Consider the following 20,277-nt stretch of genomic DNA (forward strand, 5'->3'; position numbering starts at 1 on the left):
AGCTTTGAAGAAGTGTATATCAAAGCTCAAGGCGCATTAACACAGGCAGCGACCTGGTTTAAAAGAAATGGTTTTGTGCTAAATCGAGATAAAACAGAAAAGTAACCTTCAGTTTCAATCATTGCAATGATAAAGAAAACTATGATGAATCTGATGTAAAATTTCTTGGTATATGTACAGACCGCCAACCAACCTGAGAACAACATGTCAAATATGTATGTACAAAGATCTCCCGAGGGCTCTTTTTGTTAAGAAAGTTTCCCTACGAGTATATAAGGAATTCATATTTTGCATTTTTTTCACAGCATAATTGGATATGAAATTTTGCTTTGGGGTAACAGTAGCCAAGCACATGATGTCCTAGTTTTGCAAACGAAAGCTATCAGGATTATTGTTGGAACACATGATAAAGAACACTGTAAAGAACTATTTGTTAGGCTTAAGATAATGACAGTAGTTACTGTATATATTTATCAAGTGCTACTTTACACTCAGCAAAACCTGGCAAATATGACACTCAAGGATGAAGTACATACATATAATACTAGATGGTGTAAGAAAATTGATACACCCTTTACTAGATTACCGAAGATCAAAAATAGTTATTTAGTTACAGGACCGAAGCTGTTTAATAAACTAACATCCTCCATACAGCAGCTGTCTTTTAAGGTTTATAAGAAAAAGTAATATGATTGGTTAATAACGAATCCATTTTACTCGATTCAAGGGTTTAGTGAATGTCAAGAAACTGTCGTAATTTGAAGTGTCACTTTATTTCAAATATAGGTTGTTCGTTATACTATTAACCAGCAATTGATTGTCTGTATGTCATGATTACTTTTTTTCTTATATTTCTATCTATATGTATGTCTTATTCGGACATGGTATTTTGCTTGTAAAGCTAATGACAATAAAACATTCTATTCTACTCTACTAGTAGAAATCTGCAAGGAGGATTGTGTAAATAGTGCATTCTTTTTCGATTCCACTTAAAAAAGAGTTACAAAAGACTTTTATACCAACTTCGTTTGCAACGTGCAACTCTTTCTTTTCTTTCTTTGCTAGTTTCAAAATTAAAAATAAATAAATAAATAAATAAATAAATAAAATAAAATAAAATAAGTAGATATAAATTTTTAATATATACATAATTTCTCTACTTGTCGTAATGAAGAAAACTGAACGTTCGTGTTCGAACTAATTCAACACAATAGTAAAGGATTCGACCAGCATTTAATAAAAGAAGAAAATATAGTGATTATATATTCAAGCTCGTTTATGATTTGGCGTCAAAGAATAAGTAACGTCTAGGGTAATTACTTACACTCTTAACACAATACACAAATATTTATATCCACAGCTTTTGTAAAACGTCAGGTTCATATCAATATAACATACAATCTCTTAATTTCATTTATTCAAATAAATTGAGTATTTAAGGTAATATTTCTCTAGAGATTATTTGAGAGGTACCAACTGGGTATTCTCGTCTCTAATTTCACTAAGAGAGACTCCAAACTTTAATACGCTAATTCTTCTAGAATTCTCTGAAAAAGCATGGCCTGTGGAAGATAGAAGGGCACCCTCTATCATCCTTAAATTTCTAAATGACTTAATATATCAAAATCCTGGCCTAATTCTATTTCATGTCTCTCTTACATAGTAGAAGCACTTGAAAAGGAAATCTAGCTAACAACTTTAAAAGAGTAGGTGAGGTCAGATAAAGGGGTTTACTTTATATAGCGAAAGATCCGATAGGTGAGGTAAACATGAACTACATTTCCTTATAGAGGAGATAAGTTCTAAAAGTCAAAACAAGTAGAGTCTCTTAAATGGCTCTACTTGTGGAGAATCGAACCCAGTACATTGGATTCGTGTATTGTCTATCACAAAAGTTTATGCATGTTTTCCGAGTATGTTATTATATATGTATTTTAAAGTGTATTAAATACACTTTACAATAAGGGAAAACTGTAATTAGGCATTTGCCTGTTGTTTTTCCGAAATAAATAAATAAATAGTATCTTGCCCCTTGCTCCTATGAAACTAAAATACTACACATTATCCCATATCATTTCACCAGTAGCTTCCTATTTGCTGATCAATTAATACAGTATTCCTGGGCATCGTGGCAAAAATGTATTTGCTTTTTCGTGCATTGTACGAAAAACACAAAGAGTGAACGCAATAAACACGAAACAAGGAAAAATGCAATGCGATGTAAAGTGCTTGGACTCTTTCGACAAATCACTCAATGTAGCGCTTTCCTTGCAAGCAGGTCTTGACGGTGTAATCGGTAACACCCTGGTCTCAAGTTTACGGGGTCCTCAGATCAATTCCCCTGAAGACATAGGTTTTATTTTCTTTACAACAAGAGAAGTTTTTTTAATTATCCAGTGATCCAAGAAAAGGAAATTATGTACAAAGACAACATTTCAGTTTTGTATTCACTTTATCGCGAAGAAATATGGTCATATCTTGCAGTTCAAATCGCAGACAATAAGTTAGTGAATAATGTTTTTCGGTCTTTTTATAAACAATGTTCAGTGTGTTGTCGTCGGCAGAGCTCTACACTGTAGACCTTAAAGTCGTAAGTTTCTGAAAAAGGTGTCAATTTATTATTATTATTATTATTACTAGATTGACCAAAGAAGGAAAGAAACAGACACATAGTCAAAGCTATTGATAAGAACAGAAGAGATATACTTCATTTCAGATTCTTTTTAGGTTTACACATGAACGTAATAATATTATTACATTTATGAATTGACAGATAGAATTATATTTTTACGAGAACAAGAAATGGAGTATAAATATTTGTTAGCTGGTAGCAGTAATGAATTTTGTTTCACCCTTCTTCTAGTTGAGTTTATTTTGAGTTTAACGTTCCTTTTAGCAGCAAGGTTATATGACACGGAACCTGTTGATTAACGTGGAATTCGAACCACATGAGCTACCGGACGGACTCGAACCCAGGTCTTTCTCTAGATGGGAAGGTGAGGTGTCACATTGAACAGAATCGTTGTTGTGACTAGAGTTGTAAGTTCAATCCTATTTGTAATTTGGGCATTCCTTTAATGTTTTATCAACGTTACATGTAGCGTTAAAGCTAATAATAACTTATTGGTGAAATCACGTGTAAAATTTAAAGACCGAGTTAGTTGTGTAAATTCGCACACAGATCGAGGTAACGAAGCCAGAGTAATGTGCGTATGTCTCTTGAACAAAGAAATCAGTTTCTATGCTCGAGCCATCCTCCCTCGTAGAGTATTCGATAGCAAGGTAGTCTGAAGATCTTATAGTTCACTGATCGATTCCCGCGCACGCAGAACCATTTTTATTTCTTGAGTACAAGTAGAAAAGGCAAAAAAAAAAAAAAATGAATTGAGACGCATGAAGTTTAGAGCTAACAAATAAGACCGAACCAAAAGTATGGGCCATTATGTGTTTTGTTTAAAGAAACGATAAAATGAAAGAAAGTTGTTTTGTCTGTGTCTAGGAATGGAGTATAAATAAAAGAAGAAACTATACTTCTGTCCAGAATTTCTGTCATGTCTTTCAAATTTACATAATTAGAAATAGCTCTCTTCCTTATGATAGAAAATATTACATGTCTTCTTAGAAATATGCAGAAAAAGGAAACTACATATTTAAAAAAAAATCTGTATAAAACTAAAAAATAAAGAAGTTATAACTAATAAAAGAAATCTCCGAAACTCATCGCCAAATTCTAAGTTTCATTTTCGTAAGGGTGGCAAACGCGCAGCGAAATTCACAGAGAGAAAGAAGGAATTTTATGCTTTATTAGAAATACAACATAAATCTTTCACAATGTTACTTCCTATATATGTTGCACAGCTCCAATAATAATAGGTATTAAACATTTTATACGTAAACAAACAAATAAAAAAGACATAAGCCAGAAAATATGCAAAGCGATCAGGTAGCTTGTGGTAGTGATATGCGTCATGAGATATGCGTCTACTAAGAAAATGAACCTTAACATATCTTTGTAAAGTATACGGTCAGCGCGCGCTCCTCAAATATTTTGTTTTTATCCACGATCATCAGTTCGAAACCCATACCGTACGGTGTCTTTTTTTTTTTTTTTTTTTTTTTTTTTTTTTTTTTTTTTTTTTAGAAAAGTTTGATTCTATTAATTTTTTAAACAGCAATGTTTTCTTCTCATAATGTTGCTTAGTATTATCGTTTTCATTCTAGTTTATTTGAATATTTCCGAATAATCCAGAATTATGTCCTTTAAATAAAGTATTACAATCACCATGAATTTTATAAAAAGAGAAGGCTTCATTTCTAATCATCATCCTAACCGGAAGGAGAAACTTATAAATATTTGAAATGGTAATTAACTTATGACTAAACTTTAATGAAACATTACTAAAATAAAACATTTAGTCCGAACAGTCTCTGCAAGTAATTTGTAGAAAATGGACATAAATAATGAACATAAACTAATTGTGAACATAAACTAATAATGAATATAAAATAATGAACATAAACTAGTTGTCAATTAAAAGTGTAGTAGCGATAGTTCTAAACCCAAGTAGAGTATTCACTCTTTGCTTCATGAAAATAATAAACGTACAAAAATAATGATCTTTTGCCTGTATCGCAAATATTTTAGTAAATAATTAAAATATATATATTATGTATAATTTAATCACCGTGACTCGATAGCTGATGGCAAGGGTGAAGATAGGGGCCGCAGTGGCCCAGTGAAAGCCGGTAGGTGTAGCTGAGCAGCCAGAAGTGTTGCACTGACGATCTTGAGTTTTTTGAGTCCCTTTGCAAGGGGGTAATTTTAACTGTGTTCGATGTTTCTGTGTTTATGTACCTGTCGATTCTAGTAGTCATGAAATGTGATTGAAATAGAGAATAAGTCAGGAAGTTAAAAGAGTGGTAGAGCGTTCACCTCTGGTGCATAGGATCCCTGGTTTAATCCCAGCTTGCGCCAAGTGAAATTTGTGGTGGAGACAGCGTGTGTGTTTGGGTTTTCTCGGGTTCTTCTGTTTCTCTCCACTTTCTTTATTCCACTATTTCATTCATTTCACATAACCACCACCTCCTTTACGCTAGTCGGCATAACTATGGGACGTAAAACAGATTGCTTTTTCTTTTTTCGTTAGAGGTAAATGACTGTAGGTAATGTACTGTAAATGATTGTGAATAGAATTTTGCACATTCAGATAAAATATTAGCTTTCAACCCTTCCCGTTGGTCTCGCGAGCTGTACGTGCGCCTTCGGAGTATGCGGTTCCGGGTTCTATTCCCGCTAGAACACAAAAAATAATGACTTTTTCATTTACTCTTATTAATTTTCTATCATTTTTAACCTGAAGAGCATAAACGTGAATCATTAAACTAAATAATTCCGTGTCAATAACCTACCCTTGAGACGTTGAATCAATTGCAAAATAAATTATCTCTTTATCTTTTACCCCTTTTCCTCTGATACCTGTCGACAGACGGAGGGACGAACGGACAAAGCTGTTCTATGTCTTAAGGTACTTATGCATAACACAGTTTGAAAGTCTCATACCAAAAGTGAACCTTATTCCTTTGTGCATTGAATGCCAATTTTCAGTACAAAACACTAGAATCTGCAAGCAATCAAAACTGGATAACAGAAGTTCGTCCCTAGTGAATGACGTGTGAAAACTTTGTCGTTTCTAAATACATTCACCGATAGTTGATTTGTGAGATATACTTCATGTAGAAAGGAAAAGATTGCTTTATTCGTATTAAGACTACTGTGCTAAGCACAACACAGAAAACGTAGGCACGAGCTACAAGCTAGTGGTTAGATTGTGTCACGCAGGTAAATGCCTAAAGAATTGGTAGCCTAAGAAGTGTAGTAGTGTAGTAGTAGAATGCAGTAGTGGTAGCCTAAGAATTAACAGAAACAAGCATTGAATCTTTGAACAACCACAAAATGAAATGAAATGAAATCTTTGAGTTTTACGTCCCACGATTATGCCGGTTAGACTAAAGGAGACGGTGATGATGAGTAATGAATGAAATGATGGAATGAAGAAAGTGGGAGGAAACGGGAGAACTCCGAGGAAACCCACGCACACCGTGTTTGTCCACCACAAAGTTCACTTGGCGGGGTCTGGGATCGAACCCAAGACCCTAAGCACCAGAGGTGAACGCTCTACCACTGAGCCACCGCGGCCCCAAACAACCACAAAAAGACCACATTCAAATTCGGATCAGCTGCGACAACAAGCCATTTGTATACATATGGTAGTATATAGCACCATCGCAACAATTGATGACTGAGACAATGAAATCATTGAATATTATTGAAGCGGAATTATTTAATGTTTCACGTTTATGCTCTTCAGGTTAAAAATGATAGAAAATTAATAAGAGTAAATGAAAAGGTCATTATTTTTTGTGTTCTAGCGGGAATAGAACCCGGAACCGCATACACCAAAGACGCACGTGCAACTCGCGAGACCAACGGGAAGGGTTGAAAGCTAATATTTTATCTGAGGGTACAATATTCTATTCACAATGATTTACAGTAGTTTACTTTCAGCCATTTATCTCTAACAAAAACAGAAAAACCAATCTGTTTTACGTCCCATAGTTATGCCGACTAGGGTAAAGATGGCGGTGGTTATGTGAAATGATTGAAGTGGTGGAATAAAGAAAGTGGGGAAAAAACAGAAGAACCCAGAGAAAACCCAAACACACACGCTGTTGTCCACCACAAATTTCACTTGGCGCGAGCTGGGATCGATCCAGGGACCCTATGCACCAGAGCTGAACGCTGTACCACTTTTTTAGCTTCCTGACTTATTCTCTATTGCTCTACGACTTTTTTAACTTCCTGACTTATTCTCTATTTCAATCACATTTCAGGACTACTAGAATTGACAAGGACATGAACACAGAAACACCGAAGACAGTTAAAATTCCTCCCTTGCAGAGGTAATCGAAAACCTCACGATAGTCAGTCTAACACCTCTGGCTCCTCAGCTACACCCACCGGCTTCCACTGGGCCACTGCGGCCCCAACTTTTCAACTCGCCATCAGCTAACGAGTCACGGTGATATAATTATACATATGTATTTTATTTATTTATTTACTAAAATATTTACGAGCCAAAAGATCATTATTTTTGTAAAATGTTTATTATTTTCATGAAGCAAAGAGTGAATATTCTACTTGGGTTTAGAACTATCGCTACTACACTTTTAATTGAGAACTAATAGTTTATGTTAATTATTTCTGTCCATTTTCTACAAATTATAGTACGCGACAAAACATAACCAATTTTTTCCTCGAAGGTCAAGATCTAAGGGTTTACTTGTTCCTACCATAAAGTCTTCATTGTAACTAAATTCCGGCATTGCCGCTCCAACTCAGGTAGAACTGTATAAAGCGTTTTCCCGTCTGGAATCTATAGCTTTTACAGCGTGATTGAAGAACTTATATTTCGATAGCTTGGCCTTGCAATCAGCCCACATCATGTGACAACATATGAAAAATATTTTATTTTACTTTGTTCCGATTAAAACACAAATTACTTTAATGTTAATTATTTTGGGATGGGAAGTATGTAAATGTTATCGAATAGAGCAAATCTTCTCTACTCCCGATCCAAACCTTTGCATTATGTTTTATTCCATAAATGACGTATAGGCAATGCTCTAAATAGAAGAGGGGGAGTATGCGGGGTATACTTCCTTAGATTTTCCACTTCGAGCACTGCGTAAAGGAATAGAAACACAGTTTAAAAACAGTGATCTTTCTATCTCGAATATTTTCAGTGCGTAGCTTATGCTTGTTGTATTGCGACATTGGGTAGGCACAGTCCCTCATAGACCGTAGCTCCAGAGAGTTAGTTTAGTACTTCTGTATATTTCCTAGCTAATTTCATCACTATTTTAAAATGTATTTATTATTTTATTACCAACGTCCTAGCCACACTGTAATATCACTCCCCATGAGATCAGCGAATTTAAGTAGCCCTGAGTCTGGTTAGAGGAAAGATAGGTGTGACTATTCGTACTCACCAGACGGTGTTGGCGCTGCGCCGTATACCCAACGTTGTGAGGACAATTGGAAGTTACTTGAAAGAAAAAAGTAGCAAACTGTAGTCCAGAAGCCAGCATTAACGGCGAGGGTAGCCGATCTGCACACATCATCCCACAGCAATGCGCCATAAAACCAGGCCTTTTAAGGGGTCTTACACCAGGAATTTAGTTAGGCCTATTATTATTGCTAAGTATAATAATATTAGTAATAGGCTTAACAACGATTCTGCCTGTTTGTCTGCTCTGGTCGTAAGTGCATTATATCTAATTTTATGATATAGTTAGACAGGTCAATAATTGATCAGTTCCTTTCTAATGTGATTTGTCACGTGTATAAAAACTGGACAAACTACAAATTAGGATACTATACACAGGAAATTAATAATGATAGCTTTATTACTCAGATATTAACCTGCATACATTAATAAATATAAGGATTTAGGTACGTAATAGAATGCTTTTTAATCATTGCTTTTTTAAAGAAAAAAGTTTTAAATTGTCATTATAGACAGATGGTCTGTATAATAATAATAATAATAATAATAATAATAATAATAATAATAATAATAATAATAATAATAATAATAATAAAAATATAATAATAATAATAATAATGTTTTCCCAGGACATTGAACAAAGTTATCGGGTCTTGCAAAATGTTTTTGATGGAGACAAGAATCATGTTGTCATCGAGATAGATCAATCTTCCTCAGAAAGTGAGGAAAACGAAAACGAGGATATGTTTTAAACTCCAGAAGTGTTAAGTTCCAATTGTTTATTTTATCTATTTATGTGAGAATTTTCAAAATAATATTCAATCATGTCTGATAGTGCTTTATGTGAGATTGATTCTAAGTTGCGTGAAGGACATAAACAAGAAACAATAATAACAATAATGCTATTCATAAAAGACTCACATTAGTGCATATACTCATTGCAATAATATAATGCAATAATACTTAGGATTTGAGCATTTATATTTATGTAGCCGCAAGTTCATTGGTCGGCTAACTAAAAAAAGAAAAAAAGTAAATGCAAACAATTAGAGCTCTCAAGTATAATTTTAACCTATAATTAGTGCTTGAACTTTTCGGGTAAACAGTACCAACCCGATACCCCTTGCGTTTGGTTTACTCGATCCTTAGACCTGATAAACCTGTTTGACCCGTGTTTGGGCTGCTTGGACCGTTTGACCCGATAGACTCGTTATGAGTTGTACATGATAATTAGAACAATTGTTATGATAATAAAGTGAAACAACACACCACTTACAATCATGACAGACTAAGCTTGTTTTTAAAAAAACGGGGATATCAGGCCAACCCTATTCATACGGTTCAGCCGGGCAAACCCGATTCATACGGGTAAAAATACAATATCGGTCCAAGGGGCGGTCTAAGATCGATTCTATTTTCCGAGCATTACCGAAAATGCATAGTAGCCCGAAACGGCTATTTCTCTCTTATAATAATAATAATAATAATAATAATAATAATAATAATAATAATAATAATAATAATAATAATAATAAAAGACTATGTTTTCAGAAACTTGAGACTTTAAGGTCTACAGTGTACAGCTCTGCCGACGACAACACACTGGACATTGTTTATAAAAAGACCGAAAAACATTATTCACTAACTTATTGTCTACGGTTTGAACTGCAAGAAATGATCACATTTCTTCGCGATAATGTAAATACAAAACTGAAATGTTGTGTTTTTACATAATTTTCTTTTCTCGGATCACTGGATATTTTTTTTAAAAAAACTTCTCTTGTTGTAAAGAAAATAAACCTATGTCTTCAGGGGAATCGATCTGAGGACCCCGTGAACTTGAGCCCAGGGTGTTACCGATTACACCGTCAAGACCTGCTTGCAAAGAAAGCGCTACAATTAGTGATTTGTCGAAAGAGTCCAAGCAATTTGCATCGCATTGTATTTTTCCCCCTTGTTTCGTGTTTATTGCGTTCACTCTTTGTGTTATTCGTACAATGCACGTAAAAGCAAATACATTTTTGCCACGATGTCCAGGAATACTGTATTAATTGATCAGCAAATAGGAAGCTACTGGCCAAATGATATGTGGTCATGTGTAGTATAGCAGCAAGGGCAATATACTATCCAACGGAAAATATGGATAAACTTTTGTGACAGACAATACAAAATAGTCTATTGTGTTCCTTACTAGTGGAGCCAGAGAAAGTTTAAATACTGTCTCTACATCTATTACAAATTCCATCCTAAAATAAACACGGCTGAGGATAATTTCGTCGATACTGTATTTTCCTTATCAAGTAGGGAGTTCCTATATCTCATTCAAAGTATTAAAGAAAGAAAAAAAGCACTATTTTACTTGAATATCCAATTCCCTATTCTAATTCCTAACTATCTGTCTGTACTCACTATGTACATAACTACCTGAAGAGAAGATTCTCTCAATCTCTCTTCACCTACAAGACCTAACATAGTTTTCGAGAGTCGAGCTAAATTGCTAAATCTACCCCTTTTGTACAAAAATCATTCGAATTTATATAAGAATGAGAAAAAAGAAGAAAGGTAAACGAAAAATGTATATATAGAATATATATATATACAGGGTGAGTCAAAAGTCCTTGGACACCTGCATAAGTTTGAAAATCGACGGGAAAAGTAAAAAGTGATGATCGGAACAGAGGTTTGATGAGGGGCCGCAACTTTTGGAGTGTATATCATTCATGGCCGCCATCTTGAAATCCGCCATTTTGGATTCAAGTCAATGTTTTTAAATGGGAAGGGGGGTGTATGACACATCAAATAACACTAGCTTAAGCTCAGGAATTTAATGGTGTAATTTGTTTTTTTTTTTTCTATCTTGTACAGTTTAGAAGTTATTAATGTTCAAAGGTGGGAAATTACCTTGATACTGACCCAGTTCTCTCTTTGTTCCAGGTGATCTTAAGTGGGTCTGACACGTGAACAGAAGATCGAAATCATCCTTATATCAGGGGAACGTAGCTACCTAACAATTGCAGCTGACTACAACAGACGGCACCCAGACAGAGAACCGGTATCGCACAGCACGGTGGCTCACGTGATCACCAAATTCCGGGAGACGGGCTCTGTTCAAGATAGGGCACGTTGTGGGCGACTAAAGACTGCCACCAATGAGGAAACTGCAACGGCGGTTGTTGCGTCGTTTGTGAAAAGTCCTAAACGAAGTACCCGTTGTGTGTCCCTAGCATGTGCAATAAGCCAATCCTCCTTTGTCCGGATTTTGCACGCCAATCAGTGGCATCCTTACAAGCTGCAGATGCAACATAAACTGAATGAGGATGGCCCTGATCGCCGGTTGGAGTTCTGCATGTGGGCTACTGAACAACATGAACTGGATCCTGCGTTTGCCAAGGGATACTGTTCAGCGAAGAGGCGTATTTCACTTTGAACGGAGAGGCTAATCGACATAAGTGTCGGTACTGATGTGACGCAAATCCGAACTGGGTTGACACGAGTCGAGAACATAGTCCAGCGAAGGTGATGGTGTGGTGTGGCATATGGGACACCCGCATTATTGGGCCATTTTTAATTTACAACACCTTAACTGCACCACAGTATCTGATGCTGGTGCAGGACCTTGTGTTCCCTGCCACACTGAACGCTGACGGCATTTTCCCATGTTATTTTCAGCACGATGGAGCCCCTCCACACTATAGACTTGGTGTCCGTGAATGGTTGGATGAACAACTGCCAGGGAAGTGGATTGGTCGCCGTGGTCCCATGGAGTGGCCGCCCAGATTCCCTGACTTACGCCCCTTGATTTTTATCTATGGTGACATCTTAAGCAGATAGTGTATGCTGAGACAATCCGTGATTTGAGACACCTGAAGGAACGTATCCAACAAGGACGAAATTTCAGGAGACATTCTCCTCCGTGTGCAGTCAGAGTGGTTGCGGCGACTACAGTTGTGCATTGCATGGGATGGACAACACGTAGAACATGTGTTGTAGCATTCAGTATCAAGGAAACTTACCACCTTTGAACATTACTGACTTCTGAACTTTACAAGAGAGAAAACAACAAATTACACCACTAAATTCCTAGGCTCAAGCTAGTGTTAACTGATGTGTCATACACCCCCTTCCCATTAAAAAAAAAATGACGAATCCAAAATGGCGGATTTCAAGATGGCGGCCATGAATGACATACACTCCAAAAGTTGCGGCCTCTCATCAAACCTCTGTTCCCATCATCACTTTTTACTTTTCCCGTCGATTTTCAAACTTATGCAGGTGTCCAAGGACTTTTGACTCGCCCTGTATATACTATATATACACACTAAACATCCTGTTTTTGCAGCCCATGAAGAACTAAAGCCGGCCAGATTGCACACGTTCAAGTGGATGAAGCGATATACTTGACCTAACTCCGTTATCTCTTAATTCAGTTAGTTTTCAATTACGTACGATGTTGGATGAACCCAATTATATATATATATTATAATATAAAAGAGTTGAAGTGGGTGACTCATCATCGCCCAGACCATACTACCGGTATTAGCGTAAAATTTGGAGAGAGTATTACGTATGTCACTATAGTATGGAATAAGGAAAGATTTTTATAAATATCCATTATAAAGGGGGTAAAGCGGGTAAATAGGGTTCAAATTTTTCCTCGAAAATAATGTATCTCACGAATCCCTGGTATCAGAGGGATGAAACTCGGCATATGATATCTTCATCAAAAATAAGGGAAAACGTATTTCAGTTTTCTAAAATTCCATTCCGAAGAACATTTGTAAAATATTATGATTTCCCTTTTTCTCATCAGAAAGTGCCGTTGGAGGATTCGCTTCAGTTGGAGATCTTAAATTTGGTATATATACTTTTAATTAGAAATAAGGAAATACTTATTTAAGCGTTTCTAATAATTCTAGTTTAAAGGTACGAGGGAGAGGGCAATTTGAATCATATTGAAACTTTTCTTTAGTTACTCAGAGAATTCTGAATGTGAGGATTCGCTTAAGTAGGATATATATAATTCAGTATGTAAACTCTTGAATAAAAATGAGACAATACGTGTTTCAATGGTTTTGAAAATTCCACTCCAAAGGCGGAAAAAGGGCCAATTTCTATAATATTGAAATTTCCTTTTATTTATTCATACAGTATTGAATGTGATGATTCGCTTAATTTGGAGATGAGAAATTCGATACATAAACTCATATAAAAATAATGGAGCACGTATTCAGCGTTTTCAAAACTTCTGCTTCTAAGAGGGGAAAGTGAGATTAATTCTAAAACATCCAAATTTCCCTGTTATTAAGAAAGTATCCAATGTGAAGATTCATTTAGTTGAAAATATGAAATTGGATATATAAACTCTTATATAATAAAAGGTACGGACCACTGCACTACATTTTCTATTAATTATGTTGAGCTTCATTTATTAATGAAACATTTTTCCGTGAAATACGAACAAACTGCTAAAATGCTTTTGGAAAATTTCACCGAGAAAAAAAAAAAACAAAACATCCCGAAAAGTAAATTATCCCTTGTAATTTTTTTCATAAGAAATAAGTTATGGGATATGTTAGAGTTATTAATGAAATGTTTGTTTATAAAATAATAACAAAATTCCTCGAAAAATATTTTACAAAATTTTATATATATATATATATATATATATATATATATATATATATATATATATATATATATATATATATATATATATATATGTGTGTGTGTGTGTGTATAAAACTCACCCCTAGAATAAACTACCCTTGTGAATATACTCTGGAAATGATTTATACAAAATTATAAGAATAATAATGAAATATTTGTTTATACAATAACTCGAATCCGACTTTTGAAATCCCAAATTCGACTTTTTTTTTCAAGTTCACCAACAAACTTTCTTCTCTCCTTTCATCGCTCAATAAGGGAATAATAATTTCAACGTTTTCAAAAATATTACTCCTAAGAGGGAAAACTGGAATTAACTGTATAAAAACCAAATTTTCTTTTATTTACTCAGAAAGTGTCCAATGTGAAAATTCACTTAAGTTTGAAGTGTGAAATTTGGTTTATAAATTCTTAACTGAAAATAAGACAATAAAAACAATATGTATTTCAGCAGTTTTGAAAATTTTACTACTAAGGGTGACAAAGCGTATATTTCTATATTGAAATTGAAAAGAGAAAAGAAAAGAAAAGAAAAAGAATCCCAGAAATGCTAAAGGGAAATATTTTGGAACATCAGGTCTGACAAGACATTTTCATACTTAAAAGCATACCATTAAAGATATTAAAGATCTCCAAAAAACTTCTTGTACAGAAAGACATGTTTCATGTTACATTAGAGTAGAAATCTCACATTGGATTTGGACATTTGTAATCTAAATAAGATATGGAACATAATTTCACCTTAAATTCCTTAGAACTTTAATTCTGAAAATTATTTCCAGATAATAATAAAACAACTTGATATTGTCTCTTCATGCAATTTGAAAACAATTACCATTTCTTGAGTTTGTAATACTCAAATATTTTACGTATTTAATGAACGTGTAAACGTAACAACGAAAATCGATTTTATCTTGAGTTCGAGTCCTTTTGTATTTTTGTTAGTACGTTTATATACATATTTTTTTCTACGAAGATTACTTTTATTTTTAAATAATTAGTAATGCAGTGCATTATGTTTTATATCAATCAGCACATAGGAATCTAAAGGGATACCGTTGTAATTCTTCTATATGGAAACTACTGATAGATGAGTTTGGCATTATTAAAACAAAAGCTATTCTTTCAAAAAGTGCATGCTTTTTCAATACGTTTTCTTATGGATCTGATTTTCATTTTCTTTATTCATACAAAGCGATAAATGTATTTTACGCATTGAAACGTTAACTCAAAAAATTTAAGTTTATAATACAGGTTAACATTCAAAAATCTCGTCATCAACAATCCGGTTCCTTCAGATTTTCAGGAAGAATTTCGGAGCACATTTTCAAATTTACCTTGTTAGTATGCCAATGTTTTCCCTAGGCGCCGTTTATGTTTTGATCACGCTGTCAATAATTAATTGTTGGATCTTGGTTACATCTGCTAACAGACATTTCTGCTCCCTCTTCTCATTTTATCATTTATTTCTTGTTGTATAGCCCCATTATACATTCAGGAAGGTAACATTTACTGTTTAATTTTCTTTCTTTTAAGGTAGTTATTTTCTGTTCAGTGTATACAGCATATATAATCATCCAAAATCCGACATTTTTGAAAAATCTGGCTCCTCAAGTTTCAGATTGCTGGAGTTTTGAATGTCAACTTTTATAAGATGTGATTTGACCGCAGCGGGAGTTTCTTCCTCATAGTTAACAAAGATAGAAATAATCCGTTGAAACGGTATAGCTATTCATAAAATATGGATGTTTACAAAGCAACAATTCAATTATGCGTCCATTGCTATCTTGAAACATTGTAAACATGCTTATCTTCTTTTCTGAAAAATAACACTTTTATCCTTGATGTCAAAAATAGGTTCATAAAGTTAGCACTACTCACATAACAGCTTTTATTTACCTGTATCTCTAAGTAATATCTTTAAATAGATGAAAATTACCAATTAAAATAAAAATATTAATACTATACCTTTCATTCTTGTGTTGGTCATTTCTGCTTTCAGCTTCGGTAGTTTTCTTTCTTAACTTATCTTCATACTTCTTCCTTTCGTTCTCCCATGTATTTTCCAAGTCCTTTAAGAATAAGGATACTAAATATTAGAATATTAATATTTTTTTTATTTGTGAAATATGAATAAAACCGCCTGAATCGTTTTCAAGAAACTCTTCCAAAATCACCGTAAGAGCACACTACAACTTCTGGAATATTTCAAGGAAAATAACTTATAGTATAGGATTGTTAATGAAATACTGATTGATGAAATATAAACAAACTCGCTGAAACCTTTCGCTAATAAATAAATAAATAAATAAATAAATAAAAATAAAAATAATAAAATCCAATGTTTTATTTTCATCCTTCAGTAAAGTACCCTTACTTCTTAAGTTTGCATGAAAAATCAAAAAATTCTCCTGAAACTTAAAAAAGAAAACTTAAGTTTAAAATTTAGTCCGGATACGTTGAACAGTATGGCCTCCAGCGAGTTCACATAAATGGAGACGAACGAAAGGACGAAGACACATTCAAAAATCACTTTTTTTGGTCTGTAGGGCCACGAAATGTGTAAATTCGTTAAAATCTTGAATTCGATTTTTTAAAATTTATTTTATATGATCACTATATTTTCTTCTCTTCTATCGTGGATCATGTAATAACGCCATGTAGCCAATATTATAGTCTGTAACTGTTAAACTGGTTAGCAACATTATCCAGGGTGGATGGGTTAGAAAATTGTATTACTTTAATCAAGCATAAGTTTACGCGAAGCAAAATACAATAAAAAGGGTCTTTTCTAGTAAGATAGTGAAATCGGCCCTTGATCCAAATTGGGTCGCTATTGACCCTAAATGTTACCCTTGACTTAAAACTACCTAAAAAAAAGTTTAGACTCCCTACCTCCTCCCCTTACCAAATTATCGTATCATACATGCTCAAAATTGAATATTTTAATTTTGGGGGAAGGGGTTGAAAAAATTTGAAAGTTTCATAGGTTGTAGATACTAATGTGCAATTTTTCTCAAAACAATCGATGTGTATTTTCTTTATCTTTTGCGTGTTGGAAACTTAAAAAAAAAGGGGGGGGGCAATACGTTCCTGATTTTTTGGTTAAAAAATTTATTATACCCTTAGGTACAACATATATTTTTTTCGGAGCCTGAAAGTGATGGCAACATTGTCAAAAAGAAATAAAACTTAAAACAAAAGTGTTTTTCGCACAGTATTTCCACCATTTTAGCGCCCTCAAGGTAAGGGCACCTTCAAATAATCCTTTGCCAAAGTTCACAATTTTCCTTTCTCTTGTATCCCTTCCACTTCTGTCGTTTTTCTTCTGCTTTGATTGTGTCCATTTCGGAATAGAAACACCAAATATATCTCCATAACAGTGCTTCCACTTCAACCGACTCTTGCACAACAAAGTTACACTTACCTCGCGTCTGCTCCTCGTATCTATGTGTGCTTGCTTCACTGGCCGCACACAGTGGCGCTCTCAACCGGTAGCGCTTTCTACCGCGAGCTGTGTGTAATTTTGTTGTGCAAGAGTCGGTTGAAGTGGAAGCACTGTTGCGGGGATACATTTTGTATTTCTGTTCCGGAATGGACACAATCGCAGCAGCCAAAAAACGACAGAAGTGGAAGAGACGCAAGAGAAAGAAAAATTGTGAACTTTGGCAAAGGATTGTTTGAAGGGGCCCTCATCTTGAGGGCCCTAAAATGGTTGAAAAACTGTGCGAAGAACACTTTGTTTTCAGTTTTATTTCTTTTTGACAATGTTGCCATCACTTTCAGGCCCCGAAAAAAAAATATATGTTGTACCTAAGGGTATAGCAAATTTTTAAACCAAAAAGTCAGGAACGTGCCCCCCAATTTTTTTCTACAATTTTTTGAAATTTTCAAGAAGCAAAAAAATAAAGAAAATACGCATCGATAGTTTTGAAAAATTGCACATCTACATCTAGATAAAATCTACAATCTATGAAACTTTCAAAATTTTTCGACCACCCCCATCAAAATTTAAAAATATTCCATTTTGAGCATGTATGGTACGATAATTCGGTAAGGGGAGGGGTCTATTTTTTTTTAGGTAGTTTTAAGTCAAGGGTAACCTTTTTGGTCAATAGCGACCCAATTTGGATCAAGGGCCGATTTCACTATCTTAGTAGGAAAGACCATTTATTCCTAACGAAATATCCAAAATACGTAGTTACGTTAAGAGTAAATAAACCATCAAATTCGTTAGGAGTAAACGAAATACGTATTTAATAGAGGAAACTAAAGGCTTGAAATGTAAAAATCTATCTTCTGCTTGGTGCGTGAAAATACCTAATATACTTGACTATAATTACTATTGTATTAGTGTTGTGTATAGAACTTAATTCAGAGCCTAAGTCTCATCTCCTAGTGTGGTCAAATGCAAATGGAGATTTGATCCTGCAATAAACAAGAATTATGAAAGAGAATTAACTTAAAACTCACGGATAGTTGTTTAAAAAATCATCATTCATTTGATTTTTGTTTTACGTATAACCTGGGAACAAAAGGTCTGTACATCATGTTATTTTGCAAGCTTGTATAGCAAGTCTGCCACCATTTCAAGTTTGATCCAGACCGGATGCATTCAATTGAACTTGCACGATATATACATAGTAATAGTTCTTTTCATTGATTTTACAGGAAAACTCAATTGAAGAACGAAAAGAAATAAATTCGTGATATATTGGTAAAATTGAACCGGCAAGTGAAATCAACAGGCTTGAGAACGTTGAAAATAAGGTGCAAAACGTGCATAAAAATAAGAATGAACTTCAAAGCTACATGAGTTAGGTGTAAGATAAAGTGGACGATTTGTCCAACAAACAAAATATTGCTATATATGGATTACAGAGTTCTGTAATGGAATTAGAGTGTTAAACAGAGACAAAGTTCACCAAATCGTTCGGAATAAACTGAGATAAAGTGATAATAGTGATATACCGTGATTTCAAGGTGCAATTTTAATACTTCTTGAAGATCAATACTAATACTAATCATCTACGAATTACTGGGAAACAAAGGGAAGAAGGAATGCTTAAAAAGGGACAAAAGAAAATAAAAGTGAAAAGCTTAAAAGTAGACGTCTTATTGAAAAGCACAAATATTTGTAGAATAGGACTTCTTCTGCAAAGGTTTTCGAGCAATAGCATAAATTTCTGTTAGTATTGAATAGTTACAAATATATGGTCACTTCGGCTCTCTGTGTGACAACCATCGATTACCGGAAGAAATATAGCAAACCCGGGTGAAGGAGGGTAAATAGAATTGTAAAGGCTCAAAGTAATTACCAAACGGAGGAAGGCCAAAATATCAGTTAACATCTCCACTTAAGATTAATTTCAATCAACGTTCCATTCCGGTAGGATACAAATACCGAAAATATTGTTAATAACGCTCTCCCTTTTCTTTGAAATGACTTTGTTGCAAATTAGCAAATAAAAGAAAGATAATTAGGTATCCTATGTATTAAAATTCGTATTATTAAAACTTCTGAAAATAAAGATCTTTTAGTTTATTATCGACATGCAAATGGAATTCAAAGTAGACTAATTTTTATATTGGCATAATGGCAAAAAATTAAATACATACTTGTGGACAGCAAATTTTGTGTTATTATGCACAATTAAAAAGTGTTTGGTTCTCTCTAGATAGTACAAAAATCTCGAACTGGTTAGGAAACAGTTAAGAAAGATAGAGTTATTGACGAGAACTTCAAAATGATATCACGTACTATATTAGTTTACATGTACAAGACTTTAAGAGCATTATATCGAAAGTAGTTGGTACGTCAATATAAATTTATTTGTGTTGTCTATCTTCCTTTCTATTTAAACAATAAAATTTCGTGAGTTTTTCTACTAGTTTAGTCTAGTTAACGGTTCATCTAGAGAAAGTCTATTTTAAATTAAAGATATTAATATCCCAGAAACAGAAGGACACGCTTTTTTCTTTGAACACTCAACGAGCACGTTTAAAAATCTTGTGATTTCATTAATTTAGAACATTAAATCAATTAACTACAACAGAAATTTAATTTAATTGACCCTGTACGTAACATGAATAATGTCATAGTTGAACGAGCTGAGTACTTTTTAATTCTTGAGGAAGGAATGATCTGACATTCGAGAGTATGTGGCCGCAAAAAAAAAAAAAAAAAAAAAAAAAAAAAAAAAAAAAAACTACAAATGAATTTGCCTAAAAGCCTAACGATTCACCTGAAGTCCCCTGGGATCACCTTCAATTCACAAATGACTTAAATATGTGGTCAGTACATTCTAGATATTAACAAAGGATGGTAAGTGTAAGTATCCTTGAGAAATGCATAACCAAAAAATTATCCATGATGGTTCAGTGGTACTGTAAGGAATCACTAGTTGAATCTTAGATTATACAAGTGCAGGAATTAAATCAGAAACAGTCAGATTGCTAGATATTATCAATGAATATATACAATTATTAGTTCTAAATATCACACACGTGGTGATTTGCCTCAGGATACAACATATACAATGCC

General features: G+C 34.1%; 1 protein-coding gene across 2 annotated transcripts in view; it reads right to left on the reverse strand.

The window, feature by feature from the left end:
• The window catches only part of LOC145680944 (heat shock protein 110-like), a 241,511-nt gene that overhangs the window by 45,778 nt on the left and 175,456 nt on the right, over positions 1-20,277 (reverse strand). For both annotated transcript variants that reach the window (XM_081752153.1, XM_081752152.1), the window contains one exon: positions 15,702-15,805. In XM_081752153.1, coding sequence (XP_081608279.1) covers positions 15,702-15,805 — 104 coding nt within the window. The remainder of the gene's footprint in view (positions 1-15,701; positions 15,806-20,277) is intronic.

This window comes from Thermobia domestica, chromosome 3 (assembly GCF_964235325.1).
Source record: "Thermobia domestica chromosome 3, izTheDome1.hap1.1, whole genome shotgun sequence".
Lineage (NCBI taxonomy): Eukaryota > Metazoa > Arthropoda > Insecta > Zygentoma > Lepismatidae > Thermobia > Thermobia domestica.